General features: G+C 35.4%; 1 protein-coding gene across 1 annotated transcript; it reads left to right on the forward strand.

Annotated features, from left to right (window-relative positions):
- The first annotated feature begins 475 nt into the window (after positions 1-475).
- smc2 (structural maintenance of chromosomes 2) lies at positions 476-17,072 on the forward strand. Its single transcript, XM_048197547.1, has 24 exons — positions 476-765; positions 1,324-1,473; positions 1,562-1,684; positions 2,234-2,272; positions 2,462-2,572; positions 2,678-2,722; positions 3,140-3,373; positions 7,687-7,836; positions 8,127-8,360; positions 9,006-9,165; positions 9,380-9,497; positions 9,636-9,774; positions 10,403-10,522; positions 10,612-10,816; positions 12,715-12,850; positions 12,944-13,068; positions 13,202-13,395; positions 14,478-14,621; positions 14,722-14,916; positions 14,994-15,194; positions 15,663-15,779; positions 15,896-16,056; positions 16,256-16,403; positions 16,521-17,072. Exons 1-24 carry the CDS (start codon positions 598-600, stop codon positions 16,701-16,703), a joined length of 3,600 nt encoding a protein of 1,199 aa, XP_048053504.1. The 5' UTR covers positions 476-597; the 3' UTR covers positions 16,704-17,072.
- The last annotated feature ends 116 nt before the right edge of the window (positions 17,073-17,188 follow it).

The raw sequence follows: 17,188 nt of genomic DNA on the forward strand, positions 1-17,188 counted from the left end.
ACACTGATACTTGCTAAATGAATTTGTATTTTATTACGTGAAAATAAAAACCGGGCTATACAGGATCATTACACAAAAATATTTAACTGCAGAATGCCTCGATTGACCAGTCAGGATATATTACAATAAAATACCATAATAATATGTAAAAGTTTAAATGAGTTTAAGTGCACTGAACTGCTCTTTTTGAACCATCAAATGACACTTGAGCCAAACCGCCCTGTCGACGTCATACACGCTTCAATGTTTTGGGTCCATCAATTGGGTGGCTAAAACATAGCCTGAATCAATATAATAAATTAACTCACTTTTAATAACAATGCCTTGTTTGTAACGACCATGCATTTTCACAAAATAAACTAACATTTCGTCTATATATATATGAAGGATTCGAGTGAATTTATTTGTTTGTGGTTTTACTGGTAACTGACATCTGTCCCTGTTTTGAACGGCGGAGCGGAAACGCGCCTGGCGCCAAATTTCAAGTTTGGATGATTGAACTGAAAGCAACGCAGAGGTTCTTTGAAGTTGTTATCACACAGATTATAGCGGTGTATAGCGTTGTTATTGTATTTTTTCGTACTGTGTTGGATCGAAATGTACATAAAGTCTATTGTATTAGAGGGCTTCAAGTCCTACGCCGAAAGGACGGAGATTAACGGCTTTGATCCGTTTTTTAACGCCATCACTGGCCTGAACGGCAGTGGAAAGTCAAACATACTCGATTCCATCTGCTTTCTGCTGGGAATATCTAACTTATCACAGGTGAGTTTTAATACATGCATATCATTTGTCATCAACACGCAGACATATTATAAATCAGCTCTATGATTTTTATTTTTAGTGGCTGCGCTTTATTTTTATTTATTTATTTTTGTTTATTTAAAAAAAAAACTTGTTCTATTTTAACAAAATCAAGAACATAAGATAAAAGTTAGACAATAGATGTTATATATATATATATATATATATATATATATATATATATAAACGAGCTTGATAAAAATGCTTTTAAAATGAGCATTTTTATCAAGCTCGTATGTTTAGGTTTAGTAATTTCACTTTAATGGCAATTAATAGGTCATTTTCATTGCCATTAAAGTGAAATAACTGAACATAAACATACAAGCTTGATAAAAATGCTAATTTTAGACGAAAATTTCAGATGGCACTTAGAGGCTTTTGCATCTGTATTCATATATAATATAATAAATATATATACACATACACGGAGCCTGACTGTTTAATAAATTATAGATGTGAATTGCAGATTTCAAAAGCTATAATGTAATGCTGCTTGTTTTGGTTTGTCAAACATTATAGGTTCGTGCCACTAATCTCCAAGATCTAGTGTACAAAAATGGCCTGGCTGGAATCACCAAGGCAACTGTGTCCATCACTTTCGACAACTCCAACAAGAAACAGAGTCCACTTGGTTTTGAGACACACGATGAGATTACCATCACACGACAGGTATTCGGCCAGAGATCACTGATTTCAGTGATGGCTAGCAACACATGAAGGAGCAAGTTAATACAGCTTGTGTTGCTCTTGTGTGCAGGTGGTCATAGGTGGACGCAACAAGTACCTCATCAACGGTGTGAACGCAAACAACCTGCGAGTCCAGGATCTGTTTTGTTCAGTTGGCTTGAATGTCAACAACCCTCACTTTCTGATCATGCAGGTAACAACCATAATACAGCCATGTAAGATTTCTCAAGTTGTGTGGCCTAATAAGATTTATTTTTATTAAGTATTGGATTGTATTTTTATAAGCATTGGATATTCATATTCTTAACCACAGGACATTCATTTTAAAATGAATGTAAATGGCTGTTTACCTATTAGGGCTGCACGATATATCGCATGAGATTGTCATGCGCATTTCGTCAGTAAAGCCGGTTCCCTGATTTCCCGCGAAATCGCCATCACCTGCTTTCAAATGGAGCGGCATTTAATAGACAGAGCCGTAGTTCACTGACAATCAACGCAATATCGCGTTCATATCGCAGATGAATCGCCTTCGATAATGAACGCGATATTGCGTTGCTTGTCAGTGAACTACTGCTCTGTGTTATTTTTTATATGGTACATTTTTCATCAGAAATACTTAAGTAAATTGGGTCAATTTGGATGTCATGTTCATTTTAAGACCAATTTTTATTTGGATTTCCTGATTCAACTGTAGTTAGGGTTTACATTCCCAGTCACTGTAATTTTATGTTTATTTCAGGGGAGAATCACCAAGGTCTTAAACATGAAGCCTCCTGAGGTGAGATGTGGTTGTCATTTGAATGTGCTGTATGTGTGATATAATCACATTCGATTGTAGTAATAAAGGTTTCCATTAAATTGCACTTGATTGATGAATGAAGTGATACAAACATCCAATGTCTTGCATACAAGTTTATATTTTTCTTATGTGATTTTAAAAATAATTATGGCATGTTTTTATTCATAGATTCTGGCCATGATTGAGGAAGCGGCAGGTACCAGAATGTATGAGTGCAAGAAGATCAGTGCTCAGAAAACTATTGAGAAAAAAGATGCCAAGCTCAAAGAGATTCAGACTGTATGTACATTTAAATATTCATTTTTATTTAAATGAGCCAACATTTGGAATGACCGTCAGTTTAATCTCAGATATTGTCTTTTTATGTTTGTTTGTGTGAGATAGATCCTGGATGAGGAGATCACACCTGCTATGGAGAAACTGAAGGAGGTGTGTGTTTGTTTGTTTGTTTGTTTGTTTGTTTGTTTTAAGAAAAAATTGTAAATAAAAATTTTGTTTAAAACAATCCTCATGGTTGTATTTGTTCTGTGAAACCAAAAAAAAATCTTAAACTGAGTTAATAGTAAATTAATAATGAATAATAACTTTATAATTTAATGTACGTTTATATTAGATTACAAATCATGTATTATTTACATCTTTATTATATATATATAATGAATAAATAATAAATAAATGAAATGTGTAATTAATAATAATGTAATCTAGAGGCTATACATTACTGTGTACATTTGTGCTGCTGAACAGTATTTTGTTTTTCCATTTGAAGTACATACTGTATAACTTCTGCAATATATACTGTACTTAACTTTTTGTCATATCCTGTCCTTCTCCGTTGCTTCTTAGGAACGTGCATCCTACCTGGAGTACCAGAAGCTCATGCGTGAGATCGAGCACTTGAGTCGACTGTATGTGGCGTACCTGTTTGTGTGCGCTGAGGAAACCAAGCTTAAGTCTACTGAAGAACTGCAAGAGATGCAGAGCTCCATCGCGCAGCTGCAGGAGAACATGAGACAGAATGAGGCCAAAGTGAAGGAGCTGAGCGCCGAGATACAGGAGTTGGAGCGCAGGAGGGACAAGGTGAGCAGCAGAGCAGGCAGCCAGGGGGCCACATTTATAAAATGTGTACGCATAGATTTGAACTTAGTGTGCGTATGCTAAAATCCATTCTAACATTCATATTCATAAAAACGGTCTTTGACATGGAAAAGTGTTTAGCGCCACATCATGGTTTAAGCAGGCGTACACACTTTTCCCTGTGGCAGAGAGTTGGAGTATTGCAGGTATTTGGAAATCTAAGCAATTCTAGACTCTCACCATTCTCAGGTGAAGGATTTGGATGTTGACTGGTGCACTTTTATATGTCAGTGGCATTAATTAGGTGGCGTTTACAAGGTGGGAGATCTGAAACCATTGCAGGGACGATTTTAGCCTTTGGGGGCTCACACCCATATTATACAAGATGCTGTGATCTTGAGAAATGTAAAGAGATCCACTGATGAGTGATGAAGTGACTTGTTCTTTTTGATTTGTGAGGCAAGCAAAGAGTTTAAGGTGGGACAGGTGAAACTTGAATCGCTTATGATTTATTCAGGGATGCAAACTGCTCAGTTTTTCAGTAAACTAAGCTGTTTATAACCCAAAATATGTCACTTAAGTTATTCATCTAGATCAGTTTTTTGCACAAAGATTTCATTGCTGTCAGTTTTTGTTTGCTGAGCCAATTGTATTCAGCCTCTTAGTTCACACAAAGTCCCTTTCAAGGAAAGTCTGTTCACTCACAGCCATATTTGCAACACCTCCAGGCAGCTATTTCAGGCATCCAAGTCCTAATTATTTGAATGGGAAGATCCTGAAATCTCAAAAACTGCTTGCTGAAATCACAATTAAATTACATATTTCAAATCAGCAATAAAATCTGACATGAAATGTTGTTTCTTATGCTCAATTAGCAAAAGCTTATTTCTCAGGCTTAGACCAGCCAATGCACATAGTCCTAAGTGCGAGTCTCAGGTTTCAATACTCTTAGAACTGTAAGTGGTGTCTTTTAATATTTACATTTTTGAATGGCACGATGTAAATGCACTACTGTTCAAAAGTATGGAGTTGGTTATATTTTGTGTTTTTGAAAGAAATTAGTTAAAAAAAAATTTTGGACTTTGTATTAATCAAAAAATCTTGAAGAAAAATTGTTTCCACAAAAATATTTTTTAATGTTTAATTATTTAAAATGTTTTAATAAGAAGAAATGTTTTTTGAGCAGCAAATCAGCATCTAAGAATGATTTCTGAAGGAACATGTGACACTGAAGACTGGAAAAAACTGAAGCTGCTGAAAACAGGAATGTTACATTTTAAAGTGCATTACAATAGAAAAATTATATTTTAAATTGTAATTTTTCAAAGAATTAGTTTTTTTTATTATTATTATTATTTAAGAGTATAAGAGAATTTCATTAACAGAAAAAAAATATTACCAACTCCAAACTTTTGTACGGAAGAGGATTGGGGCCAAGCAATAATAAAAAAATAAATAAAACCATCTCGAGATTAAAGTTGTTAAAATGTTGAATAAACTCGTTAAATTACGAGAAAAAAACTTGTTAAATTTCGAGAAAAAAGTCGAGATAAAATGTTGAGAATAAACTCATTAAATTATGAGAAAAAAACTCGTTAAATTTCAAGAAAAAAGTTGATAAAATGTTGAATAAACTCGTTAAATTACGAGAAAAAAGTCGAGATAAAATGTTGAGAATAAAGTCATTAAATTACGAGAAAAAAGACGTTAAATTACGAGAACAAATTCGTTAAATTACGAAAAAAAAGTCTCGATAAAATGTCGTAATTTAATAACTTTATTCTCAACATTTTATCTCGACTTTTTTCTCAAAATTTACGAAGTTTTTTCATAATTTAACGAGTTTATTCTCAACATTTTATCTCGACCTTTTTCTCGAAATTAAACAAGTTTTTTCTCGAAATTGAACAACTTTAATCTCGAGATGGTTTTATTTTTTTATTATTGCTAGGCCCTAATCCTCTTCTGTACTTTTGAAAGCTAGTGTATTCATGTAAAATATAAACATTAGACTACACTTAGTTTTAACTGTATTAAAATATATACAATTATAAATAATCATTGTAACTGATAATTTCTTTAATCAAGCAATAGGCCTTTTGATAGGTAATTTAAAAAATCACTTTTTCATCTCAGAAACATTGCAAGACTGCAGCCCATGTTATCTTTCTCTGTGGCTGAAAAACTGATCAATAAATTAGTATTTTCCCACATCGATTATTGTAATGCTCTACTTGCTGGATGAATCTAAATCTTCTCTAAATAAATTGCAGTATGTGCAGAACTCAGCTGCCAAGTGAATCCTGTCAAGGACCAGGACAAGTGAGCACATCACTCCTATCTTGGAGTCCTTACATTGGCTCCCTGTTAGGTTTGGTGTAGATTTTAAAATTCTCATGGACTGGGCCCTTTCTTCTTTTGCTTCTTTTGAATTATCTTGAGATTAGACATGCTTGCTCCTTTACCCCTGGTTTCACAGACAAGGCTTAAGCTAGTCCGAGACTAAAATGCATGTTTGAGCTATTTTAATTGAAAGCAACTTGAACTGACATATCTTAAAATATGTCAGAGCCATTGTTTTGTCTCAAGATGCACACCAGTAATGTTTTTTTTCCAGGGTACATTTATAAAAGCTGCTTAAATGTCCTAATTGAACTAAGGCCTAATTCTGGCTTAGTCTAAGCCCTGTCTGTGAATCCCCGCCTTAGTGTTTTTATCATTATATGTGATTATATACATATATATAATTTTTTGTGTGTGTGTGTGTGTGTTTTTTTTTTTTTATATTATACTTTTCTTAAATTTTGATTTGTTTTCATTGTCTTCCTATTTTAATGTATTTTTATCTTTGTAAAGCGCTTTGGGATGCAGCTTTCAAAAATAAAGTTTATTATTGTTAAATATTAAAATAGTTTGAACGGCACAAAAGTGGTCTACTACATGTGACAAACAAATAATGTGGGATTTTTAACAGTATTTTTATTTAATGAAATTAATTTTAATTACATAACATATTACATTTAATTACATACTAATATTATGCATTATTATGCATTGTAAATTATGCAAAATTACAGCATTTAAATGGTTTAGTGTCTCTCTCAGTGAATGGGACACAGATTTTACTAGTAAAATTTATAAAATGAATAATATATATGTGTCAAATAATGTTCTTAGTGTTTTCTTCCTGTGGGGGAGACTACAATAATTTACTATGAATTAAATGGAAATCAAATTAAATACAATTTATTGTGTGATCAAAATACCAATAATGCCCAAAAGAAAAAGAAAAAACTTAGCGTGTCACTTTTAATTATAAACAAGCCCGAAATACACCAGGACTCTTATTTTGAAATGTCTGTACTATTGTAGGCTGATCCTTCAGATTCTTACAATCGTCTAAAACATTTTATATAAAGGCCATAAAGTAGACATTGTAATAATTCATCAACTTGAGTTCATTAGCAATCGCTTGGCATAAATCTGCACTTTTCATTGATTGAGAATCACTTTGAAGCAGTCTGAAGTGCTGTTGCGTGAGCTTGTAGAACTCGCAACAGCTCCCCCTTGTGACTTTGGAAAATGCAGCGCTCGTTTGAATGTTAGCGGGAGTAAACAGTTCTGACGCACACATAACGAGCAGGTTCGAAACGACTAGTTAATCGATCGCGGATGGTTTCATTATCTTGCGCGGATATAAAAGTATAAGAGGATAAAAATAATAAAAGCAAAAATGTGTCTCCGAATATACTTGGGCGGCCGTTATTATATGTGGGCGGCCCGCCCAAGTAAAGTCTATGTTTCGGAAGCACTGAGATATATATAATATATATAATATATATAATCACACATTTAATCTTGCCATATTGTGGTATAAATGTTACTGCGGCTGCATCTGCTGTGTAGCTTTTGCAGAGTGAAGATGGCTTAACTGTTCTGTGTGGAGAGGAAACTGTCACTAATTTATTAGAAATGATTTGTGGTCCTGATGAAACCCATTCATGGTCCAGATTTGAACCGCAGTCCGCTAAATGGTGTGGTGACATATCATTTAAATGGGTAGACAGGACAGGTTTTACCTGAACAGGTTTGGTAATCGAGTATTTGTCCTGTGGAGACTGAAGGTCTGTAATGGAGATTGGGATGGTGGGTAATGGACTGGCAAAAGTATTAAATTCTTTGTACGGGAAAAGATATTTGAATATTTTATGATGCAAATTGATACCTGTTAGAAAAGTGTGCGGTTGATTGAATATTTCTGTCTCCTGTTGTATTCCATTATCATGTCTCATATCTGTGTCTGTCTCTCTCTCTAGGAGGTTGGGGGGGTGTTGAAGACTCTGGAAGAGACCCTGTCTGAAGCACAGAGAGTGGACACAAAGGCCCAAAGCGCTCTTGATATGAAGAAGCAAAATCTGAAAGATGAGACCAAGAAGAGAAAAGAGCTGGTCAAAAACATGGAGGAGGTAAAAATAATTCATAAATATCTGAACTACAAGTGCTATTTTTAAAAACTGTATGTAATTAAAATTATTACAAATAGATTTCGTTTAAATACTTAAAATCAAATGAAATAAAATAAAAATTAAAAGGAAAAATTAAATATAAAATTTCCTGTAGGGTAGAGTGGAGGTCTGTATTTCAAAGTATTGTGATATTATACATCATGATGTTGCCAGAAATCAATGTTTTTTTTTTTTTTTTTTTTTTTTTTTTTTAATGTAAATTATTTAAATGTTAACTTTATTTGAACTAGGATAAAAAGATGATGTCAGCTAAGGAAGTGGAGGTTGCCAAGGCGATGGAGCGGCTGAAGGCCATACAGGAGGAGGGGCAGAAGGATACAGAAGCTCTGGAGGCGGCTCAGCAGCATTTTAAGGCAGTGTCGGCTGGTCTCTCTTCCAATGAGGATGGAGCCGAAGCCACACTTAGTGGTCAGATGATGACCTGCAAGAATGACATAAGTAAAGCTGAGACAGAGGCCAAACAGGTGACCTTTATGACCTTTAAAGACTATCAGCAAGTCAGTAATCAGTGATACGGGAATGTTTGTCTACTATATACTTTGAAAACTTTGTTCACTGTCCATGCTGTATTATTTCTCTAATAAATAATAATGTCCGAAGACTACACAGTTCAAAAATTTGGGGTTGATAATTTTTAATATTTTTGAAAAGTCTTTTAATGCTCACCAAGGCTGCATTTATTTGTTTAAAAACACAATAAAAACAATAATATTATACATTTTTTACAGTTCAAAATAATTTTTCTATTTTTAATATATATTTTACAATGTAATGTTTTCCTGTGATGGCATCATTACTCCAGTCTTAAGTGTCACATGATCTTTCAGAAATCATTAATATGCTGATTTGCTGCTCAAGAAATTTTTTACTATTATCAATGTTGGAAACAGTTGTGCTGCTTAATATTTTTGTAGAAACCATGATTCATTTTTTCCAGGATTCTTTGATAAATAGAATGTTCTAAAGAATTTATTTAAAAATAGAAAATTTTAAATAGAAATCTGTAACATTAGAATGTTTTTACTTTCAGTTTTGATCAGTTGTATATATTATTATATTATATATACTTTTTGTAAAGTGATTGTTAATGTCTCTGTTCTGTGTTTTAGGCTCAGATGAAACTGAAACATGCTCAGCAGGAGCTGAAGTCTAAGCAGGCTCAGGTCAAGAAGATGGACAGTGGCTACAAAAAAGACCAGGACACATTTGAGGCTGTGAAAAAATGCATAGAAAAACTACAGGCTGAAATGAAGAAACTCAACTATGAGGGTAATAAAAACATTGAATGTATTGAATGTGATTGTAGTTGAATTAGGTGCAGTTAATTCAAGCCTAATCTTTAAAAGATCTGATTTTACCTAATCTGATAAAGAAAATAAATGGCTGAATGTGAATTGTAAAGTCAGGTTGAATTCAGATTCAATTGAATTCAGAGCTTAAGTATTAGATTAGTCTCTTAAAGTACATTTATTTGTATGTTCAGACGGAAGAGAGGAGGGTCTGTTGGAGCAGAAGAGGCAGTTTTCACGGGACGTCAATCAGCTCAGAGAAACCTACGAGTCCCTCATGGGGCAATTCCCCAACCTGCGCTTCGAATACACGTGAGAACATGCAGGCCGTTTTCATCTAGACTCATTGCTTAAGTTCCATTCATACACATCATTTAGCTAAACAGTGAATCCAATGTCTCTCTCTCTCTCTCTCTCTCTCTCTCTCTCTCTCTCTCTCTCTCTGTGTAGGGACCCAGAGAGGAGCTGGGACCGCAGTAAGGTGAAGGGTTTGGTGGCGAATCTTTTCACTGTAACTGATGTGTCAAACGCTACAGCCCTGGAGGTGGTTGCAGGTGGTCGACTGTATAACGTAGTGGTCGACAACGAGGTAAGTCTTCCTTTAAGAAGCACGTGGGCATAGCTATTGGTTAGATTTTTGTCATACACTACCATTCAAAAGGTTTGGTTCTATATATAATGTCCATATAATTTTGGAAAGAAATTAATACTTTTATTCGGCAAGGATGCATTCAATTAATCAAAAGTGGCAGTAAAGTCATTTATAATGTTATAAAATATTTCTGTTTGATATAAATGCTGTTCTTTTTAATTTTATTCATCAAAGAATCCTGAAAATCATGGTTTCCACAAAAAATAAGCAGTACAACTGTTCTCAACATTGATAATAAGAAATGAGCATCAAATCAGCATATTAGAATGATTTATGAAAGATCATGTGACACTGAAGATTGGAGTAATGACTGCTGAAAATTCAGCTTTGACATCACATGAATAAATTAAATAAAAAAGGAAAACCGTTATATTAAATTTTAATAATATTTAAAACAATTATGGTTTCTTTTTACTGTATTTAATTAAATAAATGCAACCTTGGTCAGCATTAGAGACATCTTTCAAAAACATTTTAAAAAATCTTACAGACTGCAGACTTTTGAATGGTAGTTTGTCAGTATCTAGCAAAGTTATGTTTTGATTTTAAACTTGGCTATTTGCAGGTTACTGGAAAAAAGCTTCTGGAAAAGGGTGAACTGAAACGTAGATACACCATCATTCCTCTAAACAAAATCTCAGCACGAACCCTCAATGACAATGTAGTGCGTGCTGCCAAAAACTTGGTGAGACCTCTACTATTGAGCTGTTTGTTTGAAATTTTCTCAGCAGCGTTTTGTTTAGTGAAAGGAAACCCATTTGTTCTGTGTTGCAGGTTGGGCCAGATAACGTGCACACGGCTCTGTCATTGGTTGGTTATGAGTCGGAGCTGAGGAAGGCCATGGAATATGTTTTTGGCACTACACTGGTTTGTGACAGTTTAGACAATGCTAAAAGAGTTGCCTTTGACAAAGGTGTGAGCACCAAAACAGTCACACTTGGAGGAGACGTGTTTGATCCTCAGGGAACATTAACAGGAGGTTTGTATGGGTGTAAATGTCTGTAACTGCATGAGATTCAGACCTGTTATTAATTCTATGTGTTTACTAAGTTACAGCTCCAACTATTTGATTTGGGATATAATTTCACTAAAATTCCAAATTACATAAATCTGACCTTTTTTCCTTTTGATTTTGATAGAGAATTTTTCTTGAATATTTTTTTCCTTTTATGTAGTGAATTATGACCTGTATTTTTATTTACCATTATAGTATTTTTTTTTCTCCAATTAGCTTTTATTTTTATATTTTCAGTTTTAATTTTAGTTTAAGTTTTACGAATTTTGTTGTGCTTTTTTTTTTTTTTTTTTTTTTTTTTTACTATTAAAGCTATTTATTTATTTTTCATACTTCTTAAATTTCACTTATTTAGCAAGGCAACACTGCTTGTTTAATTTTTTTCATCTAATATTTATATTGTATTTTATTTCAGCTTTATTTCAATAATCAAAATGATTTTTAGTAGTTTTAGTTAACAACAACACTGATTATTCTTAAAGGCTTTTGTATGGAAGCCCATTTCCGCCACAGTTGAGTAAAAAATATAATTATATAAAAAAAATATATAATAAAAATATAAAAGTCATAATAATGAGAACGTTTCTCTTAACGACTTACTATGTCATAATGAGAAACTTTCTCGTAATGACGTAATTGTCCTTGACAAATATATATTTTCAAAGCTTTAAAGGGTTAGTTCATCCAAAAATGAAAATTCTGTCATTTATTACTGTCATTTATTACTTGCCCTCATGCCGTTACACACCCATAAGACCTTTGTTAATCTTCGGAGCACAAATTAAGATATTTTAGTTGAAATCCGATGGCTCTGTGAGGCCTCCATAGGGAGCAATGACATTTCCTCTCTCGAGATCCATAAAGGTACTAAAAACATATTTAAATCGGTTCATGTGAGCACAATGGTTCAATATTAATATTATAAAGCGACAAGAATATTTTTGGAGCGCCAAAAAAACAAAATAACGACTTATTTAGTGATGGCCGATTTCAAAACACTGCTTCAGGAGGATTCGGAGCACAAATGAATCAGTGTATCGAATCTGCTGTTCGGAGCACCAAAGTCTCGTGATTTCAGCCGTTGGCAGTTTGACACGCGATCTGAATCATGATTCGATACACTGATTAATTTGTGCTCCGAATCTTCCTGAAGCAGTGTTTTGAAATCGGCCATCACTATATAAGTCGTTATTTTGTTTTTTTGGCACACCAAAGATTGGACCAAGGATTCTCGTCGCTTTATAATATTAATATTGAACCACTGTACTCACATGAACTGATTTAAATATGTTTTTAGTACCTTTATGGATCTTGAGAGAGGAAATGTCATTGCTCCCTATGAAGGCCTCACGGAACCATCGGATTTCAACTAAAATATCTTAATTTGTGTTACGAAGATTAACGAAGGTCTTACGGGTGTGGAAACGGCATGAGGGTGAGTAATAAATGACAGAATTTTCATTTTTGGGTGAACTAACCCTTTAAGTATAGTGTCTAGTATGTGGCAATTTGGCTCTGCTTTATGCTCTTGGCAGATGATTTTATTCCATTATTAGCTAATCTTACATTTTATCTGTACAAGCATACCCTGGAAATTAAACATTCTGCTGTTTGAGCTACAGGATTGCTCAAAGATACAAAACCCCCATTCTTACTAGTTATCACTTTTGGCATCAGCCATTGAAAAATATTGGTGGACCACTATTTACAAAGAGAATAATGATACCTGTGGGGTTTTTATCCAGAAGACAGATTAGTTTACAGTCTGAATACATTTCCAAGGCAAAGTAGAACATGGTGTTCTCTAATAACTGTTAACTGTGTGTGTGTGTGTGTGTGTGTGTGTGTGTGTGTGTGTGTAGGTGCACGTGCTCAGGCGGCCTCTGTCCTGTCTAAACTGGCTGAGGTAAAGGACATTCAGGATAGTCTGAGGACTAAAGAGGCAGAACTCACCGCAGTGGAGTCTGAGCTCAGCAGCCTCAAGGGCACAGCTGAGAAGTGAGTCTCTCCAATATACAACCCCTTTAAAAACCTCACTGACCAATCAGAACTACAAGGTGGAAGGCTAAATGTTGTTTTGTTCTCCTTCAGATATCGTCAGCTGAAGCAGCAGTTGGACCTGAAGACTGAGGAAGCTCGGATCCTAGAGACCAAACTTCAGCAGAGCTCCTTCCATAAACAACAGGAGGAGCTGGAGAACCTGCGCAAGACCATCGGTACAAACAAATGCCCCTCTTTGCCGAAATGGCGCTAATTCTCATGCTGAAGTCGGGGCTCAGTATAGCTACACAATAGGACCAACTGTTGGTTTCACTGTTCTTTAACCATCCTTGTGCTCCATTTCTTTAGAGGAGTGTGAGGAAACGCTACAGAAGACAAAGGAGGTTCAGAAGAAGGCAGAGGAGAAGTACAAAGTTCTGGAGAACAAGATGAAAAACGCTGAAGCCGAGAGAGAGAAAGAACTGAAAGCAGCCCAGCAGAAGCTCAACCAGGCCAAGAGTAAAGCAGATGCCTTCAACAAGAGACTGAAAGAGAAACAGCAGGTACTTTTTGTTTACGATAGCTAAACGTAAGGTGTTTTCAGTGTTTACAGGGGCTTGTCTGTGTTAATTCCTATGGAAGTTGAGGTTCCATGGGAATGAACTGAAAACGATCCGCAACAATAGACTATGAATGCCTGTGCGGATTTTACTTTTGCTTTCAAATTAGTGCCAATTCGGGGGTGGCAATTGGTGGGTTATTATTCTTGATGAGAAACACAACAACTAGACAAACACAACTCATCATTTGCAGGTTTCCTATTAGCACTGGGATTAAATTCAAAATATTGCAAAAATCTTCCACAATCATCTTGTCAGTCAGCTCCTCACTCTCGTGATGAATTGAATCTGACTCCTGCAACTCTCGTTCGGCTCATGCTTAATATTACTATTAATAATTGTTATTATTACTATTTTATGGCTGTCAATTTGATTAAAACAAGGAATTATGTTCTCTGTGTTAATATGAATTATATCTTGAATCTGCTGAAATGTTCCTATAAATATATTTTCTTTACAACTGTGCATTTTGAATAAAAAATAAAAATATTTCCCCACTAACCTGCAGCAGTCAAGTGCTTGTCTTCTCATTAAATGGTTAATTCACCCAAAAATGAAAATTCTGTCATTTATTACTCACCCTCATGCCGTTCCACAACCGTAAGACCTTCGTTCATCTTCGGAACACAAATTGAGATATTTTTGTTGAAATCTGATGGCTCCGTGAGGCCTGCATAGGGAGCAATGACATTTCCTCTCTCAAGATCCATAAAGGTACTAAAAACATATTTAAATCGGTTCATGTGAGTACAGTGGTTCAATATTAATATTGTAAAGCAACGAGAATATTTTTGGAGCGCCAAAAAACCCCAAAATAACGACTTCTTTAGTGATGGACGATTTCAAAACAATGCTTCAGGAAGCTTCTGAGCATAATGAAAATTTCCTCTTTTTAAGAGGAAATTGCTCTTTGTAAGTTCTTAGAAAAGTCCTTATTCGGTAATCATGAATGACTGCAAAAGTTGTGAGGATTCGTTGGTCAAAAGGTGTGGGAATTCTGTGTTTTAAACTCTCATCATGTTTAGGAGGCAGATGCAGTGGCTCTGGAGTTGGAGGAGCTGAAGAGAGAGCAGGCTGGATATGAGCAGCAGATTCAAGCTGTAGATGAAGCTTTCAAAGCCATACAGGAGCAGATCGACACCATGTCCACACATGTTTTGGCCAGTAAGGTAAAGAAATAACCACAATTGCCTTACAAAGATGTCCCTTAAAGGTTATGCATTTATTTTCTGTGCCATGTATGTCAACTGTCACATTTTGTATGTTTAGGAAGCAGTGCGTGTTGCGCAGGAGCAGTTGTCCCAGCAGAAGGAGGTGATTCTGGGACAGGAGAGAGAGATTAAAGGAAAGACCGGAGAAGCAAACCGCCTCAGAGAACAAAACAATGACGCCCAGCTCAAAATCAAAGAGCTGGAACACAACATCAACAAACACAAGAAAGACAGCGCTGATGCCACAGCCAAGGTCAGAGGAAGTGAATGATACCAATAGAGACTAGTATGTTGTTGATTCGACTGTATGTAATGTTTGCATGTGTTCAGGTGGCCCGCATGTTAGCTGAGAATGACTGGATTTCCTCTGAGAAGCATCTCTTCGGTCAACCTAACACTGCCTACGATTTCAAGACCAACAATCCCAAAGAGGCTGGACAGAGGCTGAAGAGACTCGAGGAGACTAAAGACAAGCTGGAGAGAAACGTCAACCGCAGAGCCATGAACATGCTCAGTGAGGCTGAGGAGAGGGTACGACCTTTGACCTCTTTAGTGACCTCTGTAAAAGATGTTGTTAGTATAAGAATACATAAAACATATATGAAAGTAAAAGAGCAGAGGTAAATCTAAAGAATATTCCTGGGTCTCCAGACTCAAAAAAAGAAATAGGAAATTCTAATTTAGTTTTTATTTTTTGATAAAGTCTCTTATACTCACCAAGCCTCCATTTATTTATGTAGCCTGTGAAATACTATTTAAACTTTTATTTCAGTATATTTTAAATTATTCCTTTGACAAAGCTGAATTTTCAGCATTCGTTTATTAATATTATTATTTTGTGGTGTCGTGTTTGGGTCAAATCTCACAAAAACCTTCATCCAGTTACAGCTCTGGTATTTTATTGTAGTAGTAGTAGTAACTATATCAATATACCTGTAATAATTGTAATTATTTTATATTATGCATGTGTTTTATTATTATTTGTCTGCTTTCTTTCAGTATAATGATCTGAGGAAGAAAAAGAGAATTGTTGAGAATGATAAAGCCAAAATCCTGGAAACAATTGAAGAGTTGGACCAGAAGAAGAATGAAGCGCTCAATGTGGCATGGCAGAAGGTAAAATACCAACCCATTTCCTATTAAACTTTTACAATTAATTGTAATCACAACTTGTAAGAAATATATAAAACAACCATGATGCATCTGGTTCAGTACAGTCTTTTTGATTGCAGGTGAACAAAGATTTTGGATCCATATTCTCCACCTTGTTGCCTGGGGCAAATGCACGTTTGGCTCCACCCGAGGGGTGTGGTGTCCTGGACGGGTTGGAGTTTAAAGTGGCTCTTGGGAACACCTGGAAAGAGAACTTGACAGAGCTCAGCGGGGGTCAAAGGTCAGCCTTTGCACAACTCTTTTGCTAAAAGTGGCATATCGCTCCTAGAATCGATAGCCATTTTGGTTATGGCTCTCCAGGTCACCATTTCTTGGCCACAGATCCATTAGAGCATCAGATCGTGGACTGAGCCTTATTACTGCATATTTCCCAGTACATGTGCTGCCCATTGATCACCTGATGCATTTGTGCGTTTCAGGTCTCTGGTGGCGCTCTCTCTAATTTTAGCTATGTTGCTGTTCAAACCCGCTCCGATTTACATCCTGGATGAAGTGGATGCCGCTCTTGATCTCTCACACACTCAAAACATCGGACAGATGCTGAGGACACACTTTACACACTCACAGGTAATACACATACTCAAAATAATTGTGCTATACGTTAGTTTTCCAGCTCATCAGTAATATAAAGCTATAATATGACTGTATTTGAACAGAAACTGAATGACCATTTTTTCTTTGCAGTTTGTGGTGGTGTCTCTGAAAGATGGAATGTTCACCAATGCAAACGTACTCTTCAAGACCAAATTTGTGGACGGCATCTCCACAGTCACTCGCACAGCTCAAACTCACGAGGGAAAGGTTTTGGCCCAGCGCAACCAGGAGAAAGCTAGGGACAAACGCCAGCGACAGATACTGGCCAGCTAAACACTCTCTGTGTTGCACAAATGTTTAAGCTTTTATTACTTTCAGTTGAGAAAATGAAATGGTATATTTAAAATTGTCAGTACTAAAAGCTTTTTGGACACATCTGATTTGTGCATCTAATGCATGTGAAATAGCTCTGTAAATCTCTTCTTACCATTACTTATTTTAAAACGCTGTTTTATTCACACACAAATCTTTTCACATTATTATTGACATTATGTAATGTAGTTGCTATGCTACCTTTTAATCCTGTTTTTACTGAGTCTGTTTTCTCTCTCTGTACACTTTCAGTATATTTGTTTGTAGGGTGATTTTTGGCCTTTTGAAACTTTGCAAGCTACTTTTATATAAATAAAATGTCAAAAAATGGTTGTGGTTTCAGAAATTAAGCCAAGATGACATCCTGCCTCAACATACATATAAGATAATTGATTAGTTTGATAAAAAAGTAGTGAATAGTGGTCTACTTTACACTTGTGTCTCTC

The sequence above is a fragment of the Megalobrama amblycephala genome, linkage group LG7 (genome assembly GCF_018812025.1).
Source record: "Megalobrama amblycephala isolate DHTTF-2021 linkage group LG7, ASM1881202v1, whole genome shotgun sequence".
Taxonomy (NCBI): domain Eukaryota; kingdom Metazoa; phylum Chordata; class Actinopteri; order Cypriniformes; family Xenocyprididae; genus Megalobrama; species Megalobrama amblycephala.